At 46.7% G+C, this 22118-nt stretch overlaps 1 protein-coding gene across 1 annotated transcript; it reads right to left on the bottom strand.

The window, feature by feature from the left end:
- Positions 1-9517: 9517 nt before the first annotated feature.
- Positions 9518-12169, bottom strand: Spn (sialophorin). Its single transcript, XM_042666764.1, has 3 exons — positions 12012-12169; positions 11837-11914; positions 9518-10882 (listed from the first exon to the last, which is right to left on the bottom strand). Exon 3 carries the CDS (start codon positions 10846-10848, stop codon positions 9607-9609), a length of 1242 nt encoding a protein of 413 aa, XP_042522698.1. The 5' UTR covers positions 10849-10882; positions 11837-11914; positions 12012-12169; the 3' UTR covers positions 9518-9606.
- Between the last annotated feature and the right edge of the window lie 9949 nt (positions 12170-22118).

Raw genomic sequence — 22118 nt, 5'->3', positions numbered from 1 at the left:
TCGGAGGGGAGGGGGGGAGAGGGAGGGACGGTCTTGCGGGTGACTGACCTTTCTCAATAGAGGCCTCTGGGACCTGCCCCCATGGGAGGAGGCTTTAGGCCTGAGGAAGGCGCAGGTCCCCTCCCTAAGCCCAGCCCAACTGAAGGCAGAAATGGGCTCCCTCCTGAGGGCTAGAAAGCCTTTGTTTCGGGCTGGGGGTGGGGGGGATCAGTCGAGGGACTTGAACTCAGGGCCTGGGCACCATCCCTGAGCTCTTTTGCTCAAGGCTTGCATTCTACAACTTTGAACCACAGCTCCACTGCTGGTTTTATAGTGGTTAATTGGAGATAAAGAGTCTCAGGGACTTTCCTGCCCAGGCTAGCTTTGAACTATGGATCCTGAGATCTCAGCCTCCTGAGTAGCTAGGATTACAAGGCACTACACCTGACCTTTTCTTTCTTTCTTTTTTTTTTTTTTAACCTTTTCTTTTTTATTATTTTTATTTATTTCATTACAAAATTTATTTTGGGGGGACTGGGAAGGTGGTTCAGTGGTAGAGTGCTTACCTTGCGTGCTTCAGGCCCTGGGTTCAATTTCTCAGTACCATGTAAGCGGAAAAAAGCTGGAAGAGGTGCTGTGGCTCAAGTGGTTGAGCACTAGCCTTGAGCTGAAGAGCTGAGGGACAGCGCCCAGGCCCAGAATTCAGGCCCCACAACTGACAAAAAAAAAAAAAAAAAAAGTCTCATGGACTTTTCTGGGTTGGTCTCAAACCATGATCCTCAAGATCTCAGCTTTCTGAGTAGCTAGGATTTTTTTTTTTTTTGCCAGTCATGGGGCCTGAACTCGGTCTGGGCACTGTCCCTCAGCTCTTCAGCTCAAGGCTAGCACTCTACCACTTGAGCCACAGCGCCACTTCCAGCTTTTTCTGCTTATGTGGTGCTGAGGAATCGAACCCAGGGCCCCATGCATGCAAGGCAAGTGCTCTACCACTGAGCCACCTTCCCAGCCCCCAAGTAGCTAGGATTATAGGGGTGAGCCACCAGAGTCCAGCTCAGCCTCTTTTCCTTTCCTTCCTTTTTTTTTTTTTTTTTTTTTTTTTGTTGTTGTTGGTTGTGAGTCTTGAACTCTGGGCCTGGGCGCTGTCCCTCAGCTCTTCAGCTCAAGGCTAGTGCTCTACCACTTGTACCACTTCTGGCTTTTTCTGCTTATGTTGTGTTGAGGAATAGAATCCAGGGCCTCATCCATGCAAGGCAAATACTACCACTGAGCCACCTTCCCAGCCCTCTTTCTTATCTTTGTCGTGGGTTTTGAACTCAGGACCTGGTAGCTGTCTGCACTTTTTTCATCAAGGCTAACACTCTACCACTTTGAGCCACAATGCCACTTCCTGTTTTCTGGTGGTTAATTGGAGATAAGACTCTCATGGACTTCGCTGCCTGGTCTGGCTTCAAACTGCGATCCTCAGATCTCAGCCTCCTGAGTAGTTAGGATTACAGGCATGAGCCACTGGTGCCCACCTAGGGCCTTTTCTTTTAATACCAGTCCTGGGACTTGAACTCAGGGCTTAGGATCTGCCCCTTAGCTTTTCACCCGAAGCCAGTACTCTACCACTTGAGCCACAGCTCCTCTTCTAGCTTTTTGGTGGTCAACTTAGAATAAGAATCTCACCATCCACCGGGCGCTGGTGGCTCATGCCTGTAATCCTAGCTACTCAGGAGGCTGAGATCTGAGGATCGTGGTTCAAAGCCAGCCCAGGCAGGAGAGACCGTGAGACTCCTATCTCCATTAAACCACCAGAAAACCAGAAGTGGCGCTGTAGCTCAAGTGGTAGAGTGCTCGCCTTGAGCTGAAGAGCTGAGGGACAGCGCCCAGGCCCAGAGTTCAAGCCCCACGGCAGACAAAAAAAAAAAAAAAAAAAAGAATCTCACCATCCTTCCCAGTCTGGTTTTGAATTGCAATTCACAGATCTTAGCATCCTGAGTAGCTAGGATTACAGATGTGAGCCACATGTGCTTGGCTTTTCTTCTTTTCTTTTTTCTTTACTCTGTGGTATAACCCTCACTTCCAGTACTGAATCTCTGGCTTCCAGAATGCTGTTTGCCTGGTCCTGACCACAGCTGAAGAATATCCCTGCCCCCAATCATCTTTGAGCTTCTGTAAACCACCACCTGTGTGTAGTTCTGACCTATATAAAAACACTGGAGGTTGGTGATGTTCTTGATCCTCCCAGGACTAGGCAATTGTTGGCTGGCCAAATAAAACTCCTTGTCACCTTTAACTGTGCCTCGTGGATTTTCTTGACTCTAAGGACATTACAACACTGGTAATGGGACTTGAACTCAGGGCCTTGTGCTCTCCCTTAATGTTTTCTGCTATAGGCTAGTACTCTACCACATAAGCCACATTTCCTTTTTGGGTTGCTTGCTGGTTAATTGGAGGTAAGAGTCTCTTGGATTTGTCTTCTCCTGGCTGGCCAGGATCTTCAGTCTCAGCCTCCTGAGTGGCTAGGATTACAGGCATGAGTTACCCACCAGCACCTGGCTTCAGATGATTCTTAAATCCATTTCTCCAGCTCTGAGTTCCCTCCCAAGCTCCAGACATCTATTTCTAGCTATCTTCCAAGCATTTCTCTTCATAGTTCTAAAAAACTGTTGTTTTTCCCCCAAACCACCACTCAGCCAAACTGAATTTTCAAATAAACGATGTCTTCAATCTCACAGCAGAGAAACCTTGAAGTGTAACCTCACGCATCCTCATCCCTATTAATTTCATCCTTAAATCTTATGCTCTGGGGGCTAGAATATGGCTTAGTGGTAGAGTGCTTGCCTAGCATGCCTGGAGCCCTGAGCTCCATTCCTCAGTACCACATACACAGAAAAAGCCTGAAGTGGTGCTGTGGCTCAAGTGGTAGTGTGCAAGCCTTGAGCAAAAGAAGCTCAGGGTCAGTGCCCAGGACTAGAAGAGAAAAAAAAATCTTATAATTTGAATAGATCCATTCCAGGCCTGAGCTCTTCTTCCATCTTAAGTGATGTCTAAGTTGCCATAAAATAAAATATGTTCTCACTGTGGGTTGCTTTTCCTGAGGTCATCCTGGATGACAGAGGGAAACTCCAAGAGATAGCTGGTGTTGCCATGTTATTCAAAAGTCTTCATTCATTCATTCATTCATTCATTCATCTCTCTACTCAGTTTCTACCTATCAGGTAGCCATGTGTACTGAAATGTAGAACTGGAACTGTTGGAGATGGCACATGGCCCTGAGGGGGCCCAATGCCAATGGTAAGTGAGGGGTCTTTTCCCATACAGCCTGGGCACCCATGCCAACCCCCTCCCCCATGGCATTGTGGGAAAGAAGAACGAACAATCTGTTTGTAGTGAATTAGAAGGGCAACTGCACCAAGATAGTGATGGTTGAGGAGGAGTTTGGTTGGCAAGTGGAGACAAATGTGCTCTGGGGACAGCTGGGGGTGGGCTGGCTTCGGGCAGAGCGGGTACAAATGCAAGGGGGAGCAGGTGGCTTTCTCCAGGGCGACACAGTCCATTCTGCTTGAGCTGGGAGCTTTACCAAGGTGCAGGCTGGCTGTCCTAATGCCACCAGCTGGAGGGGACCGGGACTCACAGACATCCCCTGTAGCTCACTAGTGACAGCAAGTCCTTCATCCCCAATGTTCCCTCATAACCCCCCCTCCCCACCAAACCTCTCCAGAACTAGGCAGCCACACACTGTGTCAGTTAGTTCTGCAAGGCATGTAACCATTAAGAATTGGTGTATGTGTGTGTGCGCGTGCGCGTGTGCATGCACGCCAACACTGGGACCTGAACTCAGGGCCTCATGCTCTCATTTGCCTCTTTGTTTTTGTTTTTGTTGTTGTTGTTGTTTTTGTCAGTCGTGGGGCTTGAACTCTGGGCCTAGTCGCTGTCCCTCAGCTCTTCAGCTCAAGGTGAACTCTCTACCACTTGATCCACAGCACCACTTCTGTTTTTCTGGTAGTTTATTGGAAATAAGAGTCTCACAGAGTTTCCTGCCTGGGCTGGCTTTGAGCCACAACCCTCAGTTCTCAGACTTCTGAATAGCTAGGATTAGAGGCATGAGCCACCAGCACCTGGCTTCATTTGCCTTTTTACACTCAAGGCTGATACTCTACCACTTGAGTCACACCTCCTCTTCTGTTTTGTGTTTTTATTTTTGTTGGTGGTGGTAGTGGTAGATGGGGCTTGAACTCAGGGACTGGGCACTGTCCCTGAGCTTCTTTTGCTCAAGGCTAGCGCTTTACCACTTGAGCCACTTCTAGCTTTTTCTGTGTATGTGGTACTGAGGAATCGAATCCAGGGCTTCATGCATGCTAGGCAAGCACTCTACCACTAAGCCACATTCCCAGCCCCCCCCCTTTTTTTTTTTGCCTGTAATGAGGCATGAGCCAGCAGTACCCAACCCAGCTAAGTTTTCATATTCTATTGCTCAGTAGGATATCTATAGTTATTAATAATAGGTTCTGTATTCAAAACATCTACAGGAGATTTCTAATGTTTCACCATAAAGAGATAATATAGATTTGAGTAGATGGATATGCTAATTACCTTGATTTCATTATTACACATTATATACATATATTGAAACATCCCATTGTAGCTCATAGATTTGAATAATAATTGTGTGTCAATTGAAAAATAAAATGAAACTTGACAAAGAAGAGAAGTCCCTGGGTCCTTCATAGACAGAAGGGAAAGGATCAGGAAATGGGACCCAGGCCGGAGATGATGGAAACTAGAGACAAAGAAGGAAGGGATTCAAGGCCTGGGGAATTGGCTGCAGGGAGCAGGAAAGGGGAGAGAGTTTCCGGATGGTTTGAAGATGGGTTGCTGGGCAACAGAGGAAGTACTCACCACATGCTGGGGTTCAAGAAGCCAGGCTTGAAGCAGACAGTCCGCTGACTCCCTCACTCCTGGCAGAAGCAAATCCAAGCTCCCCAGACCTCCATGCCCAACCCCAACCTCCTCCTCAGCCGCATCCCCACAACTATCCTCAACCAGATGCTTTAATTTCATACCATGGAATAGTACTGGGGTTTGAACTCAGGGTCATGCACTTGTTAGGCAGGTACTCTACCATTTGAGCGATGCCCCCAATCCTTTTGCTTTTATTGTGGGTTTTTTTTTTGTCAGTCATGGGGCTTGAACTCTGGGCCTGGGCGCTGTCCCTGTGTCTGCAACTCAAGGTGAGCACTCTACTGCTTGAGCCACAGCACCACTTCTGGTTTTCTAATGGTTTGATTGGAGATAAGAGTCTCACAAATTTTCCTGCCTGGGCTGGCTTTGAACCGTGATCCTCAGATCTCAGCCTCCTGAGTAGCTAGGATGACAGGCATGAGCCACCAGCACTGGGCCTGTTATTTATTTATTTTGAACAAGGTCTTGCTTTTTACCTGGGTTGATTTGAACCACGATCCTTCTGCTTATGCTTCCTGAACAGCAGGGATGCCAGGCTAAACCACCACACTTTGCTTTTTTATTGGTTGATATGGTATTTTGAGAACATCTTTCTGGATTCAAACTGTAATCCTCCTGATCTCAGCTTCCCAAATTGCTAAGATTACAGGCATGAACCACTGCACCGGGCTAGAACATTATTGTTGTTTTTTAATTTTTTTAATCAACTTTTTTTCTAGACAAAAACGCAATAGACATTTATTGTACAAAATTTGGCAAAAACAGAAAAGTATGAACAAAATAAAAATTACACTTAAACCTATCATCTTATAGCTAACTGTGAACATTTGGTATATTTCCTCTTCTTTCTATAAGTATGCATATTTTTGAGTCACTACAAAACTAGAACCATATGTATTCACAGATTGTCACTGGCTTTTTTCTCTACTTAACATCATATTGTAGGCATTTACAAAGTCTTCACATAGCTCTTGAAAACATGATTCCTAATGAGTGTGACAAGAAAAACAAATCCCTTAGAATTGTTTTCATTATCAATATATGTGAATCTGTCTCCATATTTTATAGTTCATTATTGCTTGTTTTCCTCTTTCTGCTTGTTTATTTTTTTTTCCTTTTTAGGCTTACACTATCTCCTCCTACTTCTTCTCTTTCAGAACCAGGACACACTTATTCCATGTTTAAAAAACAACAACAAACTCTCTACAAATATTTACTTCTGTACCTGCCCTACCCCCTTTGCCAGCCTAGCAAAATTCTTAGCCTTCAAAATCTCATTCATTCACTCAATCCACTCTCATTCATTCATTCACTCAACCATGCATTCTACTTATTTAATCACTCGCTCATTCCTTCCTTCCTTCCTTCATTCATTCATTTGTTCAGTCCCTGACATGCATTTCATTGACAACCTGCTACCAGCCAGTCACCATGCCACCAGAAAGACAGCAGTGAAGCAGACAGAGTCCCCAGAGCGAGCTCTTCAGGGAATTGCTCTCCTCAAGAATTCTGTGAGCTCGTGACATTTTCTTTGTGCCTCTGTTTTAACACTGACATTTTGACATTTTCTGAAGTCCCCTCCAGGTGCATTCCCCGCCCTCCCACTCTTTCCTCCAGCATTTGCACAGGAGTTGAAAACCAGTAACAGCTCCGAAACTGAGAGCCGTGGCGGGGAGCTGGGGACTTCTCCCATCCCTCACAGTGTTTTCTTTTGCTTTTTTGTCAGTTGTGGGGCCTGAACTCTGGGCCTGGGCGCTGTCCCTCAGCTCTTCAGCTCAAGGCGAGCGCTCTACCACTTGAGCCACAGCGACACTTCTGGCTTTTTCTGCTTATGTGATGCTGAGGAATCAAACCCAGGGCCTTATGCATGCAAGGCAAGCGCTCTACCACGGAGCCACCTTCCCAGCCTCCCTGACAAGTGTTTTCTAAACACTGAAATTGAGGTGCGTGGTTTGATCGATCTCAAACAAATAGCACTTGGTGAGATGCAGGCCAAGGGCCCAGTGTGGACCCTTGGGTGCCCAGTCTGGCTGGGGGAATCTAGGTGTCCAGCCCAGCCCAGCCCTTCCTCTCAGATCAAGCTCAGGGGGCCACAGAGCCTTGTGCGGTGGCAGCTGCGTCTATGGCCACTCTTCCTCTTTTCTCCTCTCTCTTCTTAGACTTCACCAGCACACACACACACACACACACACACACACACACACACACCACGCCTCACCCTCCCTATCCTACCTTCCTTCTCCACCCAGGCCTTTGCATTCACACTCACATGTGAGTGTCTGTTTTCAGCCCTCAGTCTGACTCAACAGTTTCCTCTTTACAAAGTTCTTCCGCCACCTGGGGAAATACCAACCACCTCTGGCCCACATGTCCACTGGGGGCTGTAGCCAGAGCTGATCTGAGACAATACTGCCAGGACTTGGCCCATCTCTCCACCCCAGACCAGGGCAAAAGTCCCAAGCATGTCTCTCCTTCCTCCTCCGGCCTGTCTCTTCTCCCTTTATCTAAACAGAAAGGGAGGCGCCCAACCTCTAGAATGGAAAAGGAGATACAGATAGAAAAATCAAACATGGAAGGGAACTGGCATCAGTAAGACCAGTGCCCACTGCTGAGCAATCCCCTCTCCCCCCAAGGACACACACTGTACTCACCCCTACCTTTTGCAAACATTTCCGGGGAAAGTGGGGGAAAGCAAAGGAAGGGGTGACGTGCCCAAAAAGAAATGTACTCAGGGAAGTGGTGCTGTGGCTCAAGTGGTAGAGTGCTCGCCTTGAGCTGAAGAGCGCAAGGACAGCGCCCAAGCCCCGAGTTCAAGCCCCTTGACTGAAAAAAATAAAAATAAAGGCTGTATATGACAAACCTATAGCCACCATTGAAAAAGAAATGTACTCAGTACCTGAGTTATGAAATAGTAACCCCTGTGTGAAACATCTTAATAATAACAAAAATCATATACTATATATGTATACATATTTTATTTATTTATTTATTTTTGTGGGTTGCAAGCAGGGCTTGCAATCAGGGCCCGGGCACTGTCCCTGAGCTCTTTTGCTCAAGGCCAGTGCTCTACCACTTGGAGCCACAGTGCTACTTCTGATTCTTTGGTGGTCTCAAGAACTTTCCTGCCTCTGCTGATTTTGAACCTCGATCCTCAGATCTCAGCCTCCTGAGTAGCTAGGATGACTGGTATGAACTACCAATGCCCGGCAATAAAATTACATTTGTTTCAAAAACAAAACAAACAAGGGAGGAAATGAGGGAGAAAATGGGAACAGCTTACCCTAAGCCAAAGGAAAGAACTCTACATATCACCCTATTTAGAAGAATTAGTTGCATTGTCAAAGTCTGTAGAGTTCACAAGCTTTATAGACCATGATAATGACAATTCACTTTGTGAAGGTTAAAATGCGTTTGTGACTTTAGCTAAGTATCACTATCCCACAGTACTGTGAAGTTTATGTAATCACTTAGTCCCAAGAAAGAAATTTAAAACAACAACAACATTGCTAAATTCACACCTGTGATGCACAAGCCACATCTCTGGACCTAGTCAGGTGCTGGGAATTTGGAGAACTCTGCCTAGCCTGAAACTCCCATATTAGACAGCGTCAATACAGAGGAGAGCAGAGAGAATGGAGAAGCTGGTGGTGCTTTGGGGTGGGTCACAAGCCCACCAGAGAACACAGCCCCCAACCCCTCTCTCCCCTCTTCCCTTACCCGGGCTCCAGGCTGGACCAAAGCGAATCAAAGTTTCATGGATGGGTTGGCCCAACAGGACTGTCCTAACTAGAAGATTCTCTGAGCAAATTCTTAGGGCATTTTCTGGCTTGTCATTTCTTTCTTCTCAGAGTATCCTTTGAAGGAGTTCTCAGATAAATCACAGGCTGAGTAAGCTTGGTGTCAATGGAGGAAAGAAAGGAAGGGTCGATGAAGAAGGTGGATGAAGGTTTGGCAGGGCGTAGCTGGTCAGCAGGTGTGGGCCCTGGCTCAGGTGCACCTCCAGACGCTGGGCGAGAATGCTGGCTGGAGAATCTATAGTTGAAAAGCTGTGTGAAGATTGCAAGTGAAGGGCCTGGAAAGGTGGCTTAGTGGTAGAGTGCTTCCCTACCATGCATGAAGCCCTGGGTTCGATTCCTCAGTGCCACCTACACAGAAAAAAAGCCAGAAGTGGCTCTGTGGCTCAAGTAGTAGAGTGCTAGCTGTGAGCAAAAGAAACTCAAGGACAATGACCAGGCCCTGAGTTCAAGGCCCAGGACTGGCGTGCGCGCGCACACACACACACACACACACACACACACACACACAGAGAAAAGATTGCAAGTGAAGGTCTGGGCAGCAGCTAGATGCTGGGGAAGGCTGAGGGAATTGTGCTAAGAGGGAAGGGAATGGAAAGTGGCGAGGAATAGTGGCTCCCACTAATTTTATTTTCTTTCTGCACCGGTACTGGGTTTTGAACTCAATGCCTGGACACAGTCCCTTAACTTTTCACTCAAGGCTAGTGCTCTCCCACTTGAGCCAGACTCTACTTCTCTTGGCTTTTTGTTAGTTAACTGGAGATAAAAGTCTCATGGACTTTTTTGCCTGGGCTGGCTTTGTACTGGGATCCTCAGATCTCAGCCTCCTGAGTAGCTGGGATTATAGGCGTGAGCTACCAGCACCAGGCTTCCAACTCCACTCTCATTATTCACAAGCAGCTCCATCCCCTACTTCCGGCCCATTGGAAGTGGGGGCTTCTACAACCTCATCCTCACTGCCCACCAGTGGCTCTTCCTCCCCTTTCAAGCTGGGGCCTGATCCAGGCTTTAGCTCCTCCAGTGCTAAGGAGCCCTGGTGAGACTTCCGTCTGCCAAAGAAAGTGGTGAGTGAAAGCTTCTGGCCAGACCCCTCCGTCTCAGGGATCCCAGAGCCTTTGTCAGCCCCAGATCCTCCCACCGTGGCTCTCATGGCCTCATCAGGGACCTGAGCTGGCCCAGCCCAGGCATCCGCTACGCCATTGCGCTTTCCGCCTCTGTGGAGCGTCAGGACCCCCGTGCGCTGCTTCTGCCGGTGGCGCCACAGCAGCAGCAAAGCCATTAGGACTATAACCACCAGCAGTGCCACGAGCATGGGCACCAGCAGCATGCCCCGGGACCCCTGGCCTGCCGCCAGGGCAGGGCTCAAGCTTGTGTCTGTCCAGGGATGCGGAGTAGTCATTACAGGTAGTTTTCCGTGAGAGACTGGAGAGCTGCTGGCCACACTAGAGACCTCAACAGAGCTAGTTGCCATAGCAACAGAGGGTCCATTAGTCTCATTGGAGGGCTTCAAGGTAACAGGGGGTCCACTAGAGGACTCCAGGGACCTGGTTGTCATGGTAGCAGGGGGCCCATTGGAGGGCTCAAGAGACCTGGTTGTCATGGTAGCAGGGGGTCCTGTCATCTCATTAGAGGGTGCCACAGATCTGATTGCCATGGTAACAGGGAATCCACTAGTCTCATTGTTAGCAACCAGAAAATTGGTTGCTGTGGTGACGGAAGGTTCACCGGTACCATTGGAAGTTTCCAGAAAGTCAGGTGTCATGATTCCACCTGTCAAAGTGGAGTGTTCCAGAGAGTTCTCTGCGACAGGGACAGGAATTCTGCTGGTTGCACTGGAGGTTCCTAAGGAAAGCAAAGGCTTCTTGGTGGAATCACCCTGGGAAGCTGTTGGCTCAGATGCGTTGATGGAAGCCATAGGAAGAGACACGTTACTGCTTTCAGACGGCGTGGAGTGGGGCGGAGTTGAGGTCTGGTTCCAGGTGCTGTTAGCATCAGTAAGGTTGTCTGAGAGATGCTGGATCTCAGAGTTATAGGAGACCGAAGAAGGAGGCTTTCCTGAAGTTACTGGAGTCTGCAGGCTCAGCATCGGGATCCAGAACAACCCAAAGAGGACACAAAGCAGGGCCATCTCCAGGGTGACCAGCAGACGCAGGAGTTAGGACCTGATGGTGGAGAAGTTGAAGAAACAGAACACACGGGGGCTGGGGGAGGACCCAGCCTGGCCCTCCTCCCTGCCCACTTCCCTGCCAACTGCCAGGCTCAACTTGTGGTTTAACGGCTTTTTTTTTTTCCATCCTTGCCTTTACTATTATCAGAAATAAGAGGACAGGCTCAGTGCCTGAAATCCAAGATAATTGAGAAATGGTGTTCAGGAGGATTACAGATCAAGGTCAGCCTGAGCACAAAGTTAATGAGACCTTGTCTCAACAAAACAAGTCAGGAGTGGTGATAAATTACAGCCATTGGAGTTATGGTGGGAAGCGTAAATAGGAGGATTAAGGTCTGAGCCACCTGGGCAAAAGTGAGACCCTATCTCAAAAATAACCAGAGTGAGCTGGGCACTGGTGGCTCACACCTGTCATCCTAGCTACTCAGGAGGCTGAGATCTGAGCGTCACGATTCAAAGCCAGCCGGAGCAGGAAAGTCCGTGAGACTCTGATCTCCAATAAACCACTCCGAAAACCAGAAGTGATGCAGTGGCTCAAGTGGTAGAGCGCTCGCCTTGAGCTGAAGGGCTGAGGGACAGCGCCCAGGCCCAGAGTTCAAGCCCTATGACCGACAAAACCCAAAAACAAAAACAGAGTGGGTAAGGGGTAGGAGGGGGGGGGGAGGTAAAAGGTGTGGTTCAAGCCATAGAAACTCTTGCCTAGCAAGTACCCTGAGCTCAAACCTAGTACTGAAGATAAGAAAGATCAAAGGCACGGATTCAGATGCTGCCTCAGAACTCCCCTCTTGCTCTCAGAACTCAGACTATCAATAGCTGCGTCCTCCTAGCCCTTCCTTGAGCCTGTTCAGGCTTCTGATCCTCAGGCCCATGACCTGTCAGGGTCTTCAGTGGACATTCTCATGTCCACTAAGGCTCCTGTTCCCCTCCCCCCCAGGTCACACCCTCTTACCAGCTCAACTGATAAGGCAGCCCTGGGCCAGCCACTGGAGCTCAGCTCCTCCTGAGGCTTCTTTTGGACTGGAGCAGCCTGAGCCCCAAGGGGAAAGGAAGTGGGCCTTGGCTCCACCCACCCACCCATGCGTCCTGCCCCACCCCACCCCTGTTCCTACCCCTGTGATGAGAACCTGAGAATCTGGGGGCCCAGTGGGGACAAGAGAGGAGGCAGGGGTCCAGATTGGGGGGATTCCTGGGTCTTAGATGGGACAATGGCGCAGCGGGGGGTCAGAGCTGGCATGGTGAGAAAGCACACTTGAGACACTGGGGTGCAGAGGAGAATAAGGGAGGGGAAGGTGGTTTCCTTTGCATCTGTGGTCCCCCTGAGTCAGACCAGGACCTGGGGTGGTGCATTTCCTGCCCACCAACTCCCAGGAAGTATTGGAGGGGGTGGGGGGAGCTGGGGCCTGGAAGGCTTTGCAGGTTGTGAGCCCTTGAACTATGTTGCAAGGAGTTGGGATCTCCCCCAGCGGAGACTCCAAGTGCCCTACATAGGAGATTTAGAAACAACTCCCACTAGTCCTACTGCAAGGTCTATGGTCTTATTTTTATAGAATTAGTGACTATGCTCAAAGCTACATGGGAAGATTGTCTCAAAAGCTCTCAGCTAACAGACTAACCAAATTGTCTTTGGCTAGGAAAGAGATGCAGTGTTTATTTATGTGTATTTGCTCATTTACTTATTTATTTATTCATTTAATTTTTTTGGTGCCAGTTCTGGGGTTTGAACTCAGGAACCTGGGCACTGTCTCTTAGTTTTTGTTTTGTTTTGTGTTGTTTTGCTCAAAGTTGGGACTCTACCCCGTGAGCCACACCTGTACTTCTGGCTTTTTTTTTCTGGTTCACTGGAGATGAGTCTCACAGACTTTCTAAGAGCCTCAGATCTTAGCCTCCTGAGTAGCTAAGAATACAGGCATGAGCCACAGATGCCCAGCAGCCTCGAGTTCTTGCTAAACTTTTTCATTATGGCTGGAGCTCTATCATTTGAGCTGAACTTCCAGTTCTAGTTTTTTGTGTGTTTTTGTTTTTGTTTTGCTAGTTCTGGATTATTCTTCTTTAATTCCTAAAAACAGAAATACTATTTGATCCAGACATAAATTAAAAGGAAAGGAAATCATTATTTCCAAGAGACATCTGCACACACATGACTTTTGCAGCATTAGTCATAATAACCAAGATATAGAACCCATCAAACATCCATCAGCGGATGAATGGATAAAGGAAATGGAATATTAGCCAGAAAAAAAAATCCTGTCATTTCCAGCAACATCGATGAACCTGGAAACTATCAGGTTAAAAGAAATGAGCCAGGCACAAAAATAGAAATATTGTATATTCTTTCTCACAGGTGGAAGCTAAAGAGTTGATTTCAGAGAAGCAGAAAATAGAAAGTGATACCAGACACTGGGAAGGAAAATTAGGCTAGATGAGTTAGATAAGAGAATAAGTTTTAGCCTCCTATAGCGCAGTAAAAACAATCTAAAAATTGATTACAAATTAATTTTGGTATCAGTCCTGGGACTTGAACTCAGGACCTGGGCACTGTCCCTAAGCTTTTTTGCATTTTTGTTGTTGCTCATAATCCTAGATACTCAGGAGGCTGAGATCTAAGGATTATGGTTTGAAATCAGCCTAGATAAGAAAGTTTGTGAAACTCTTATCTCCAATTAACCATCAAAAAAATGGAAATGGAGATATGGCTCCAGTGGCAGAGCTCTAGCCTTGAGTAAAAACTCAAGCCCAGAGGCAGCACCTAAGCCTTGAGTTCAAGGACTGAAAAACAAAGGTCTTGGAAGGTGGCTTAGTGGTAAAGTGCTTGCCTAGCCTGCATGAAGCCCTGGGTTTGATTCCTCAGTACCACATGAACAGAAAAAGCCAGAAGTGGCGCTGTGACTCAAGTGGTAGAGTGCTAGCCTTGAGCAAAAGAAGCTCAGGGACAGTGCCCAGGCCTGAGCTTAAGCCCCAGGATTGGTTAAAACAAAAATAGTTTCATGATCTTTCCTGCCTGCGCTGGCTTCAAACCACAATCCGCAGATCTCAGCCTTCTAAGGAGTTGCTATGATTACAGGCATGAGCCACCAGCATCCAGCTTGTTTTGTTTTGTTTTGTTTTGTTTCTAGTCAGTCTTAAGGCTTAAACTCGGGGCTTGGGCACTCTTCCTGAGCTCATTCACTCAAGGAGAGCATTCTATCAGTTTGAGCCACAGCACCACTTGTAATTTTCTGGTGGGTAATTGGAGATAAGAGTCTCACCGACTTTCCAGCCTGGGCTGGCTTTGAATCTCCATTCTCAGTGCTCAGCCTTTTGAGTACCTACGAGTACAGGAGTGAGTCATTGGTCCCCGGCTTTGTATTTTTTGAGATAATGATTACATTATGTTGTCCAGGCTGATCTGGAACTAGAGATCTTTCTTCCTCAGCCTCTAGATTGCTGGATTATAGGCATGAGCCTCGGATCTCAGCCTACTAAATAAATAGCTAGGATTACAGTCGTAAGCCACAAATGCCTAGCTCCATGGCCTCTCAGTTTTGCTGGAGTACTCCCCCAAGTCACTTCCTAAGAAAGTGACCTTCCCAAGACATAGATAAATGTTCTAAGTATTTCTGCCTAAATGTCTTTTATTCTTGCTCTTGATTGATAGAAAACTCTAGGCTAAATAAACATTTCCCCTTAAAACCTAGAAGGCATTGTTTCATTTTCTTCTAAGACCTGGATGTGTGATTTTGATGCTGATAAGACCGATGCAGTTTTAGATTTTTTTTTTCTCTAAAGACAAGCCAGGTACCAATGGCTCAGGCCTGTAATCTGAGGATCCTGGTTTGAAGTCAGCCAGGCAGGAAGTCCCTTGAGACTCTTATCTCCAAGTAAGCACCAGAAAAACAGAAGTGGTGCTGTGGCTTAAAGTAGTACAGCACTAGAGCTGGGAAGTTGGCTCAGTGGTAGAGCCTTGCCACTGCATGCTTTGGCATGCATGGGGCCCTGGGTTCAATTTCTCAGCACCACATAAGCAGAAAAAAGCAGGAAGTGGCGCTGTGGCTCAAGTGGTAGAGCACTAGCCTTGAGCTGAAGAGCTGAGGGACAGCGCCCAGTCCCAGAGTTCAGGTCCCACGACTGACCCCCCCCCCCCAAAAAAAAAAAAAATAGTTGTAGAAAACTAGCCTTGAGTGAAAAAAGGTCAGGAACATACCTAGGTGCTGAGTTCAAGCCCCATGACCACCACCACCACCAACAGCAACCACAAAAACACAAAAAACAAAAAACCCTAAAACAAAAAGAAAAATGCAAAAGTTTATCTTTCAGGTTAGAAAGTTTTACTTCAGAGTAGAAAGTACCAATTAGGCTGGGCGCTGGTGGCTCACGCCTGTCATCCTAGCTACTCAGGAGGCTGAGATCTGAGGATCACAGTTCAAAGCCAGCCCGCAGGAAAGTCCGTGAGACTCTTATCTCCAATAAACCACCAGAAAACCAGAAGGAGCGCTGTGGCTCAAGTGGTAAAACACTAGCCTAGAGCTAAAGAGCACAGGGACAGTGCCTAGGCCCAGAGTTCAAGCCTCATGACTGACAAAAAGAAAAAAAAGTACCAATTAGCCTTTGTTGACTCATTTTGGACAAAAGTAGATTTAAAGAACTACTAGTGCCACAGAAAGATGACTAGACTGTTGAGACCAAGGCGGGAGTAACTCAGGTTTATTTTACCCTGGCGGGCCCAGGGGAGTCCCATCCAAAATCTGAGTACTGACTATTGGTTTGTACAGAGTATTTGTAAGCAAGTTTAGGTGGGCAAGGGGACGTAAGAATTAGCACAGGAGGGGCTGGGAAGGTGGCTCAGTGGTAGAGCGCTTGCCTTACATGCCTGAGGCCCTGGGTTCGATTCCTCAGCACCACATAAGCAAAAAGAAAAAAGCCGGAAGTGGCGCTGTGGCTCAGGTGGTAGGGCACTAGCCTTGAGCTGAAGAGCTGAGGGACAGTGCTCAGGTCCCACAACTGGACCAAAAAAAAAAAAGAATTAGCACAGGACACAAGCATGATTACAGAAGCTAGTGACCAAGCTCATTCTGGTCAAACTGGTTACAATAATGGCTGGTGTGCTTATCACCAGAATGGTCCCTGAAGGGGAGGAGGTCCTGACTTAGTTCAGGTTTCTAGGCCTGATGTCAGCCAGGACAGGCTCCTTAACACTAGAGCCAACTATGATGGTTCACACCTGTAGTCCTGGCACTTGGAAGGCTGATGCAGAAAGATTATGAGTTCAGGACTAGCCTGGGCTGCATAGGAAGACTCTTCAGAAGAAAAAAAAAAATCAAAATTCTAGAGATTCAAGAAACCCTGCAACAAGGAAAGAAAACACCCAAGTAAAATAACCCCATAATCTCTTCTGCTTCCTTCCTTCCTAAAAGAACCCTTAACATGTGCAGTGCCCCATCTCCATCCACACAGAGGTCAGCTCCAGGCGAAGGTGATTAAAGTATCTATTATGCTTTTCTTCTTCTTCTTCTTCTTACCAGTTCTGGGGCTTGAACTCAAGGCCTGGGTGCTGTCCCTGAGCTTCTTTTGCTCAGCCACAGTGCCATTTCCGGCTTTTTCTGTTTATGTGGTACTGAGGAATCAAACCCAGGGCTTCATGCATGCTAGGCAAGCACTCTACCAACTTTGCCACATTCCCAGCCATAAAGTATCTATTATGCTTTAGATGTGAAGTATTCCCTAGAAGGTTCATGTGCTAAGTGGCTTGGTCCCCAGGTAAGGTATTAATGAGAAGTGCTTGAACTGTACATTCTCTGCCTTCATCAATGGATTAACCCATTGATGGATTTGTGACTTGTTGACATTATTGGCAGGTGATGGAGACTGAGGAAGTAAGACATGCTTGGAGGAAGTAGGCAACTAGGGATAGGCTGTGAAGGGCATATTTTGTCCAAGACTCTTTCTACTTCCTGGCCACCATGAGGTGAAAAGCTCTATCCTGCCATGTCCTCCTTCCACCCTGATGTTAAGTGTTGCCTCAGGCCCAAAGTGAGGAGACCAAGCAATCATGGATTAAAACGTTTGAGACCATGAACCAAAATAAATCCTCTTTAAGTTAGGTATTTGGTCATCTTGATAAAAAGTGACTCACAGCAGTCACATTCCCCCATCCTAGTGCGTCAGGAAAGGACATGTTCCCCATTCTCAGCCTCTGTGATACAAGGAAGGAAACAAAAGTCCCTCCTTACTTTTCAAAGAACTAGAAACGGTGACTTCTCCTCCCACCAGACATGAGTGAAAAACGCATCCCACAACTCTGAGAGGAACTTGCTCCACGATGACAACATTGTAGGGCGGCAGAACAGACAAAGAGCACAGGATCTTTGAGCCACTGCAAAAGCTGATCAACAGCCTTTATTTATTTGTTTGCTTTTTATTTATTTAGTGCTGGATCTTGAACTCAGAGCCTCAGAACTGTCCCTTAGCTTTTTTCTGCTTGAGGCTGGCTCTCTACCACTTGAGCCACAGCTCCACTTCTGGCTTTTTGGTGGTTGGTTGGAGATAAATTTCTCACAGAGCCGGGTGCTGGTGGCTCCCACCTATAATCCTAGCTACTAAAGAGGCTGAGAGCTGAAGATAGTGTTCAAAGCCAGCCCAGGCAGGAAAATCTGTGAGACTCTCATCCCCAATAAACTACTCAGAAAAGGCCAGAAGTAGCGCTGTAGCTTAAGTGGTAGAGCACTAGACTTGAGCAAAACAGCTAAGGGACAGCACCCAGTCCCTGAGTGCAAGCCCTAGGACTGGCAAAAAAAAAAGTCTCACTGACTTCCCTAACCAGGCTGGCTTCTAAACCACAATCCCCAGATCTCAGCCTCCTGTGTAGATGACAGGTGTGAGCCACTGGTGCCCAGTGTGATCAACATCTTTTAGCCCATGCATCCCTGCCTCTGGGCTTCCTAGAAGTTTGAGTTATTCGTAGCCAAAAGAATCCTAATTAGGGCTGGGAAGGTGGCTCAGTGGCAGAGTGCTTGCCTTGCATGCATGAGGCCCTGGGTTTGATTCCTCAGCACCATCTAAGCAGTAAAAAAAAAAAAAGCTGGAGGTGGCGCTGTGGCTCTAGTGATAGAGCGTTAGCCTTGAGCTGAAGAGCTGAGGGACAGTGCTCAGGCCCAGAGTTCAAGCTCCACGACCAACCAAAAAAAAAAAAAAAAAGAATCCTAATTACATTTTAAAAAATATTACTGGAGAAAACACAATTTATAAAAAAGGAAAAAAGAAAGATAAAGCTAGTATTCTAAATAGTTGAGAAGATATTGCTTTTTTTTCAGAAAGAACAAGCTTTTATGAAGAATAAATAGTGACAGAATTCCTAGAAATTAAACCCATGAAATTAAATTACTGCGAGGCTCACATCTGTAATCCTTAGCTACTCAGGAAGCTGAGATCTGAGAATCATGGTTTAAAGCCATCTGGGCAGGAAAGTCTGTGAGACCTTTTTTTTTTTTTTTCTTTTGTTGGTCCTGGGGCTCAAACTCTGGGCCTGGATGCTGAGCATCTTTTTGCTTGAAGCTAATGCTCTACTGCTTGAGCCACAGTATCACTTCTGACTTTTCCTGTGATTAATTGGAGAGAAGAATCTCACAGATTTTCTTGCCCACATCTGCTTTGAACCACGCGCAGTCCTCAGATCTCAGCCTCCTGAGTAGCTAGGATTACAGACATGAGCCATTCATCTCTAATTAGCCACCAAAAAGCCAGATGTGGAGCTGTGGTTCAAATGGTGGAGTGCTAGTCTTAAGCACAAAAGCTCAGGGACAGCACCTGGGCCCAGAACAAAAAGAAAAAATAAATTAGGGCTGGGAAGGTGGCTCAGTGGTAGAGTGCTTGCCTCGCATGCATGAGGCCCTGGGTTTGATTCCTTAGTACCACATGAACAGAAAAGGCCAGAGTGGAGCTGTGGCTCAAGTGGTAGAGTGCTAGCCTTGAGCTGAAGAGCTGAGGGACTGGCCCAGGCCCAGAGTCAAGACCCACGACTAACCAAAAAAAAAAAAAAAGTGACCAGCTCTACATTTGATTTTGAGCTTCTCAGGGCTGGCCCCAAAAGGGAAAATTCATATGACTTCTCTTAGTCAAAAGGGAAGAAACAGCAGTTCCTTAGAGAACTGTGTTTCTGGCAGTTAATTTGTATTTGAGAGCATACGTCATGCTGACAGATGCCAGTCATGCTGACTGACAGATGTCATAATGATCATTATATCATTATGATATAATGGCTTATGGAAACCCTGGGATCAGACTGCCCTTAAGTTAGCTAACACTTCTCAGCAATGTAGCCCCCTGTAGTCTCGCTCTTCCTCATATTCAATTTCTTTATTATTGCACAAGTATTTGCTGAACACCAACCTTCAGCCTGGCTTAAGAATGTGGCATAGCTGGGCGCCGGTGGCTCATGCCTGTAATCCTAGCTACTCAGGAGACTGAGATCTGAGGATTGCGGTTCAAAGCCAGCCCAGGCCAGAAAGTCCATGAGACTCTTATCTCCAATAAACCACCAGAAAACCAGAAGTGGGGCTGTGGCTCAAGTGGTAGAGAGCTAGCCTTGAACTGAAAAGTGCAGGGACAGGGCCCAGGCCCAGAGTTCAAGCCCCACAACGGGGAAAAAAAAAAAAAAAGAATGTGATATAAGAATGAACTAAAGCTGGGTGCAAGTGGCTCATACCTGTCATCCTAGCTACTCAGAAGGCTGAGATCTGAGGATCACAGTTCAAAGCCAGCGTGGACAGGAAAGTCAGTGAAACTCATCTCCAATATACTATTCAGAAAAGGCTGGAAGTGGCACTGTGGCTCAAGTGGTAAAGCACTATGAACACAAAAAGGCTCCAGGACAGTGTCCAGGACCTGAGTTCAAGCCCCAGGACTGGCCAAAACATAAAAAAACAGAACCAAACGAAGTCTTCTTGTTCTCAGGAAAACCTTAAGTGAATCCTCTGAGTTGACCTCAAAATCCTACTCCTTTTGGCGGTCATAGAGCTGGGTGAGGATATATTATTAAATCCTCCACTAGCTTTGCTGTAGATAACTCTTCTGATAGGTTGGTGGTGGTGATAATAGTTGCTTGGATTACTTTTCAGGCAGTCAAAGGCTGCTTTTCTTGGGAACATGAACTCCTCATTTGGACTTTGAGGACATCGGAGGGTGACTGGAGGAGGAATGAGAGAGCTGACATCTTTACCTTCATATTGGGTCTTGTCCCCTTTCCTGCCTTAACTTTGGGTGAGATGCTACTCAACTCTGCACGTCAACATGTTGATCACTGAAATGTTTTGTCTGAAGCTATATAATACAGTGTTAACTTGACCTAGAATTGCCTAATCTCTCTCTTTCCCCATCAAGGTTAAGACATCAGTCACAATGACCCAAAACCCAATGATGAGGAAAGATGTGGAAAGAGGTGGCATCCTGGTTCATGGAAGCTTCCTGATTATTCAAAAAAGAAAATGCCTATCCCTCTACTCTATTAGCATAGCTCTCCCTTGTGATCCCTATTCTCTGTCTGTGACTCCTCAGCAACATCAAAAAGTTGGATTGTGAGCAAAGCTCCTTTTTCTCTATTCTTTGGCCACTGAATACAGTCTTCCTTTCTCTCAAATGCTCTTCTCATTGCTTTTTTCCATAGGATGAGCTTTGGACCTGTGTTCAGGAACAGCTGTCCTCCGGGAGGTGACCTTCTCCTGAGGGAGACACTCTATAAACAAATATACCAGGAGGAGGAACCAAGAAGACACGGGCCCAGACTTTGGGTCATCAGATGGAATTTTACTGAGTTAATGGGGAGCTATTGGAGGACAATGACTTGGAAAAGAGACAAAGGTAGAAACAGGGAGACCTGGGAGAAGGTTCCTGCCATGGTCCAGGTAACAGATGACCTAGATCAGGCTGATAAGAGCTGTGGAGAGAAGTGATCAGAAGCAGAATGTTTTTTTTCTTTTCTTTTCTTTTTTTCTTTTTTGGTCAGTCATGGGGCCTGAACTCTGGGCCTCGGCGCTGTCCCTCAGCTCTTCAGCTCACAGCTAGGCTAGTGCTCTACCACTTGAGCCACAGCATCCCTTCTGGCTTTTTCTGCTTATATGGTGCTGAGGAATCGAACCCAGGGCCTCATGCATGCAATGCAAGCACTCTACCACTGAGCCATCTTCCCAGCCCCCAGAGTATCTTTTAAATGTAAAACCAACAGGGTTTTTTTTTTTTTTTTTAGCAGATTGAATCAGGGGCTGCAAGAGACAGGATAGAGGCCACCTACCAAGATTTTGGCAAGACCAACTGCAGCAATAGATGAGTTCTGATCACCAGAAGATAAATAAGGGGCTCACTTAGCTTCCCAGATTTCATATAAAATCATTAAGATTCACACCATTCTTGAGATTCACACATTAAAAAAAAAAAAAAGCATTTCAAAGTGTCACAACAATCTCACAGCTGAAAGTTTTATTAGAGATTTATTTTAGTGTAACAAAATAAAGTAGGGCCAGGTACCAGTGGCTCATGCCTGTAATCCTAGCTACTCAAGAAGCTAAGATCTGAGGGACAATGGTTAAAAGCCAGCCAGGGCAAGAAAGTCTGTGAGACTCTTATCTCCAATTAACCACCAGAAAAATGGAAGTGGTGCTGTGGCTCAAGTGGTAGAACCTTGAGCCTTCAGCCTTGAGCTGAAGAGCTCAGGGACAGTACCCAGGCCCAGAGTTCAAGCCCCATCACCGACAACAACAAAAAGGCACTTGCTTGGGTTGGAACGGTGGGTGAGAACTACTCAAAACACAGAGACAACAGATGATTTGGAGACTTTCCTTAGCCAGATTTGCCTTCAAATTCTTTGTTTGGTACCAGTACTGGGGTTTGAACTTAGGGCCTCTTGTTCTTACTTGGCTGATGCTCTACCACCTTGGGCCACACTTCCACTTCAGGCTTTTTGCTGGTTAATTGGAGATGAGAGCCCTCAGGTATTTACGTGGCTGGAATGGCTTTGAAATGGAATCTTCAGATCTCAGCCTTGTGAGTAGCTAGGATTATAGGCATGAGCTACTGGTGCTAGGCCCAATTTTCTCTTTACCCATTAAGAAGTTTGCAGCTTCTTAGGGTCTCAACGAAGGCAGACACAGATAGCCTCTGCATATTTCCTGTTCTTGTAACTGGTTGTTTTTTAGTTTCTATTTCCCAGTTTTAATGTGAGAGTCTGGCCCCTTTAATAATTACTCATTTTAACTTCTCTGTCTCCT

Source organism: Dipodomys spectabilis, unplaced genomic scaffold (genome assembly GCF_019054845.1).
Source record: "Dipodomys spectabilis isolate Male_0828 unplaced genomic scaffold, ASM1905484v1 ptg000366l, whole genome shotgun sequence".
Classification (NCBI taxonomy): domain Eukaryota; kingdom Metazoa; phylum Chordata; class Mammalia; order Rodentia; family Heteromyidae; genus Dipodomys; species Dipodomys spectabilis.
This window is presented reverse-complemented; position numbering and strand designations above follow the sequence as displayed.

Coding starts and splice junctions, on each gene's coding strand:
- Spn (XM_042666764.1), bottom strand. CDS start 10,848: ATGGCCCTGCTTTGTGTCCTCTTTGGGTTGTTCTGGATCCCGATGCTG.